General features: G+C 36.8%; 1 protein-coding gene across 1 annotated transcript in view; it reads left to right on the plus strand.

Annotated features, from left to right (window-relative positions):
- LOC145271082 (NAD(+) hydrolase sarm1-like) overlaps positions 1-4,925 on the plus strand; it is a 15,288-nt gene extending 10,363 nt beyond the window's left edge. Inside the window, exons 4-7 of the mRNA XM_080126626.1 lie at positions 294-426; positions 2,037-2,226; positions 3,581-3,702; positions 4,585-4,925. Coding sequence (XP_079982752.1) covers positions 294-426; positions 2,037-2,226; positions 3,581-3,702; positions 4,585-4,777 — 638 coding nt within the window. The 3' untranslated portion in view covers positions 4,778-4,925. The remainder of the gene's footprint in view (positions 1-293; positions 427-2,036; positions 2,227-3,580; positions 3,703-4,584) is intronic.
- The last annotated feature ends 1,091 nt before the right edge of the window (positions 4,926-6,016 follow it).

The following is a 6,016-nucleotide window of genomic DNA, read 5'->3' on the forward strand; positions in this document are numbered from 1 at the left end:
AGGCGAGGCGTCGTATGTACGACGAGGTACTGGCGCCGTCTATCCTTCTCCCAAGGGTAGATGATGACTTGCAAAAATGAATGTACAAAATGTTTAACGATTTTTTTTTCCAATTTTGACCCTTTTTTTTGGCACCTTAACAATTTTAAGCGATAAAAGAAAAATGTCTATCAGGTATGTGTTTGCAATGTGATGATGTATGGAATTTACACTTGGCCAATAATTTCTTTTTCTTTTTAAAAACCTTCCAAAATTTCCTTTTTTTTTATAAATGCGTCATTTCTCTTCCGCAGTGCTAGCCTTCCCACAGAGCGGCATGTGTTCCCTGATGGATGATAACGGCAGTGGTGGTGGTGACGCACGACGAATAAAAAAAATAGATGTTTTTATCAGCTACAGACGATCAAATGGTTCTCAGTTAGCAAGGTACACTGTCACACTCCTTTTCGTCCATTGTTACGTGCTTTATTAAATCGAAAAAAAAAAAAGATAAATGTACAAAATGTTTAACGATTTTTTCTGTCCTCGGTCCGTGGAGGAGAGAAAGCCTTCTAGACTGAGGCAAATTTTATTTTTGTTTCTATCCAGAGTGCCCCATTTTTTGTGGAGTTGGATTTTCGCCACATTAAAAACCAACCTTGTGGCTAACTTTGCCCTCGTGGGGAGGCAAGGCAAGTGAATAAGAACATTTACAGATAAACACATTTTGTTCATGCGAATATAACAAGAACCCTTCTATTAAGTTTACAATGTTTTAAGCTACAAGGGGAAGTAACTCTTAAAATCAAATTTTGTTTTTAATTCAATTTTTACCTAAACACTAACAGATAATAAAAAAAAATCATGATTTTTATAGAATACTAGCCTTCAAATGGCAGATGTCAAAATTTGAAGCCAATCTTATTAGACAAATTACAGTTATTTCACTGTGTTAGTCATTTCTGTCTTTATGTTGATTTGTAGGCCAATCTTCTTGATTGTTTGAGAGAAGCTATCAACTATCCTTTGCAACTGAGTTTGGTTTTGGTCTTGGCCTTCAGTCTTGCAAGGTTGAACAGTTTCTCGTTGGAACATGTGCGGATGAAAACACCTTCTTCGATGTTTTTATAAATCTGATATGGATGAGATGGATAGACAATTGGACAGATGGATGGAGAGATAGATGGATGGATGGATGGATAGATAGGTAGACGGATGGATGGATGGTTTAGGCACAGATAAAGAGGGGGGGAAATTATTGATAGTGTTTTCAGCTAGACGAGCGTTTTTCGTGAAATTTGGTGAGGGGGGCCATAGATCGGAGTTCAGACGAACACTTGCAATGAAAATAAGGATAAAGCAGAGACAGGCTCACAACGTCTCTTCTGTGGGAAAGAGGCTGCAGAAAAGAGAAAAGGGCATTCCCCACTAGGTTACGAAGTCTATTTTGAGCTCTGTCAAAAGGCAGGATAAGTAAGGTCTTTCTAGCAGCTCCTGCCCAGATGTGACAGCAGTACTCCGTCCTTGAACGTACTTGGCTTTTATACAGGTAGAGAATTGCATCAGCAGTAAGATATTTGCTGGAGCAGTAGAAGGATCCCATGATTTTGTCAGCAACATTGGCAACAGATTTGATGCATGTGTTCCACCTTTCTGCACCTGCATCTCTCTCAACTCCTTGTTTCCCACGAATCTATTGTTTACTTTGCTGGATAGATAGACAATTAGATAGATAGACAATTAGATAGATAGACAATTAGATAGATAGATAAGTAGGTAGATAGACAATTAGATAGATAGATAAGTAGGTAGATAGACAATTAGATAGATAGATAAGTAGGTAGATAGACAATTAGATAGACAATTGGATAGATAGACAATTAGATAGATAGACCAATAACTGAATTACTTTGTCTCTCCCGACGATTACATAATACCATTAACTTATCGTACACTCATTAACCCTTACCCTCGAGTGGGCTATGGGTCTTGATAAGCAGGGACTCCTTTGTAAAAAAAAATAAAAATATTTTTTTTATCTTTTTATCTTTGTGTAGTTTACTCAAAGTACATCTCCAGTTGCGTGGCTTTTCCGTATTCCTTGACATTGAGCGGTTGCGTGCGGGCAAGTTTGATGTCGGCTTACTGAAGAGCGTGCAGAAGGCACGAAACTTTATTTTGGTTCTCACACCGCAGGCACTGGACCGTTGCGTTGATGATAATGATCGCAAAGATTGGGTACACAAGGTAAGACAACGTTTGCGCAGTTTTTTTTTGTTGTTTGTTATGGTTGTTATTATTATTTGGAGGAAGGGAATGATTAGGTATTCACGAAATTATTATTAGCAATTGTTGATCAAAATATTTTTTCAGAGGATTGCGCATTAAGAAAAAAACAAACAAAAAAAAAACAAGTGAAGCATGCGTGGTCCCCCGTGAGTGCACAGTGAACGAGGCATAAAAAAAATGACTAAGTTCAGAATTCTCCCCCCCCCCCGATTTAGCCCCAAAAGTCCCCAGGGGACGTCAAATCCTGGTGAAAATGATCAAACGGTGCAGTTTTAGGCTTTAACATATGTAAATTTGAGTTCTGCATCATGCAAAAAAAAAAGAAATGACAAGTCCATCATTTTGCCCCACTCCCCAAGGCCTTAACATATGTAAATTTTAGTTCAACACCATGCAAAACTGCTAAATAGACATATGCAGAAAATTCACCTTTATCCGTCGTTTCGTTCGTCCATCCACATTTTTCTCATTAAATACGCCTTGGAATTTTTTGAAATTTTGCACAAACATTAAACATGATATGAGTTAAAAAAAAAAGTAACAAAACGAATTTTTCGGGAAAACTCCAGTTGTCCCCCTAGGGGTGCCTTTCTTACACTTTTGTGCTTATAAAAAAAAAATGATGCCTTGGATTTTATAAAACTTTCTGAAAAGTTGTAACTAACTGATTTCTATATAATTTTGTTTGTCTATACTTCGCAATAACTCTTGGGTGTGCCCCAGGGGCTCTTTTAGGGCTAATAAAAACACTCCATTTTTGGGACTATTTTACCATATTTGTCCAAAATTGTTTTCTGTATGTCTATTTAGCAGATTTTTTTTTTTCGGATATTTTCGAAAGTCATCACTTTTCAATTGACTAGCCTTAATTTAAAGCTTTGCCACTTCTGGTTTACGATGGACGCAACAGCATTTTTTTTCACGCTCTTTTCCTCCTTCATGGTACGGGTTCACGCCTACCTGCCTACTACCACTTTTTGTGTTCTGTTTTTACTTAGCACACACCTCCAAACACCCGGGCACTCAGGCTAGTCTATTATATAAAGGAAAGTCGTCTCTGTGTGTTTTTGCACGTCTCGCTAAAACTTTTGAAATCCAAATTAATGATTTTATGAATATTTGCTGTACGTGAATTTAGGACGCTGAAAGCATACACAATTTTTTCTTTTATTAGATGTGTTCCAACGCATCAACGTTTCTTATGGCTCGGGCAACACCGGGTACCCCTGCTAGTGTTCTCTAAATGTAAATCTGTTTCATTTAGCACAAACTCTAATTGTATATAATAATTTTCTTTTTTTCATCAAAACAGGAAATTGCAGCAGCTCTAGAGCATAAATGCAATATAATTCCAATAATGGATAATTTTGACTGGCCTCCCAGTGAAAAACTTCCGGAAGACATCCGTTCAATTACCTTCTTTAATGGAGTCAGGTGAGTTGTTCTTATGTCCGGTATGTATGTATGTATGTGTATAGAGTGGCTAGTCTCCCTGAAGGATTAAAAACAAGACCTTCCAAAGAGCGAATGAACCCTTTTTGGGGGTCAACGGCCAACTAGCACGGTGTGTGTTTGTGTGTATGTATGTGTGTGTTGGGGTTGAGAGGGCCCTGTAAGCCGTGGTGAAGGCAAGCTTTCTAGGAGAAGCAAATCTCTGATTTAAAAAACCATAAAGCAGGAGACCAGTACTCGCATTAAGCTGGTCTGCAGTTTAACTTGTTTCTGGATCTCAACATTTTGAACCAAGAGAGAGACTTAGCTGTCGTACAAAGCTAAGACTTTGTAACATCATCTGTGTATAGATACAGGCATTTGTCTATTAAAATGGTCCTGTGGTGATGGAAGTCATTTTTGGGCTCATGGACTTTAAGTGTCTGACAGACAATTTTATATATATATATATATATATATATATATATATATATATACACTCATTAAAAATGTAGACCATTTATCAACACCAACTGAAATGGTTTGAAAGATTCCTAGGGGCTGCTTAAGAAGGATCTTTCACATTAACCCATATCCTCAAGTGGCCTCTGGGCCTTGATAAAAACCAATACTACAACACAACCCCATTGATTACTGTACACACAATAACCCTTATCCCCGAGTTGCTTCTGGGTCTTGACAAATGGCGATTTCCATGTAAAATATTTTTTTTTTTAAATCTCATCTTGCATAAACTGAAACGTTGTACAATGCCAATCAAGATGAGAACGTTAGTCCAAAAAATCCTCATCTCAAAAATTCATAAAATCTGGTCAACTTGTTTCCAATTTTGATTTCATTTTTTTCTCCGTTATCTTTTTCCAGGTGGATCCATGACTATCAGGACGCCTGCGTCGACAAAGTGGAACGTTTTCTCAGAGGCGACGTCAACAGTCGGAAGGGTCAGCTCCAGAGCATGAGCAACCAGGGGTCACTCGACGACCCCATTATGGCGCAGTTCAAATGGAGCAGCAGCAGCAACGAGAATGGATCGCCCTCAAAAAACTCTCCGAGTTAGCGAGAGGCCAACGAGCCGAGACGACTTCCAGGATGAGATTGCGGCTGGCTGTGTGTGCGTGTCTGCCCGTGTATACTTGAGTGTGTGTGTAATTTGATTTCTATAAACGATACATAAAAACAAAATAAGGCAAAAAAAAGTAAAGAGAATGGAGTTGGGAGGGAAAGGGGGTTCGAGGCTAACAACATCTTCGTTTGTGTCTGGGCTTTTTTTCTGTTCTTTTCCTCTTGGAAAATATTCTTGAAAGTTTTTTTTTGTTTTTGTCGAGAAAAGTGAAATCTCCAATAGTCCGACAACAATATATACAGGCCTTTCATTTTTTAAAAAAAATACTCAAAAATTTTTTTTTTTAAATACTCCAATATTTTCTTTTAATTATTATTGATAGTACATTTTTTTTTGTAGTTATCAATAAAATTTCACAAGCATGTCCAAGACAATACCAAATAATGGCCTGGCATCGCATCAACCTCAAAGCAAAAATAGTGTCCATTTTTGTCATTGGTAAAAAAAAGAAAAAATAATGAAGGGGAGGGGGAGTTAAAAAAAGTCACAATTTATTTTAAAACCGTAACAAAATTTATCGGCATTGTATGGCCATACGATAATAATTTACATGGAATCTCACGTCATCAGATATACGTCAAAATATTTGAAGAAGAAGTGAAAGAGGGAATGTTCTGCCTTCCAAACCTTCACCTACGACAACCCAATTGTATTTCTTCTTCTATACAAGTTTAGAAATATTCAAAGATAAAACTTACAAAATTCTTTAAATATACATATATTATCCATTAATTTTTTAAGCTCAATGTAACTACAGAGCATATGACAAATAAATGACAAAGGCCTATATGCCAAATTTCACGATGTTGACCATCTTACAATTTATTTATGGACAACTTGAAATTTGAAATATAGGCCTTTGTCATTTATTTGTCGTATGCTCTGTAGTTACATTGAGCTTTAAGAATTAAAGGATTGATATAAATAAAAGGTGAAATATAATTGAAAAAACATCTCCACAGAAATATATAAAGTTTTTATTATTCTTTATTTAGCTGCTAGTCTAGCCACACTGGTGGGCTGTGATACAGTGAAACAGTACTGCATGTAGATGACATATATATATATATATATATATTTATTCCAGGTAGAAACAATCTCACGCAATGCCTCTTCTTATCTAAAACTTATTGTCAGCTTACACTCTTAGGTGCTTGTGTAGATTGGTGAACT

This window comes from Euprymna scolopes, chromosome 46, assembly GCF_053919585.1.
Source record: "Euprymna scolopes isolate OS-2025 chromosome 46, ASM5391958v1, whole genome shotgun sequence".
Classification (NCBI taxonomy): Eukaryota; Metazoa; Mollusca; class Cephalopoda; order Sepiida; family Sepiolidae; genus Euprymna; species Euprymna scolopes.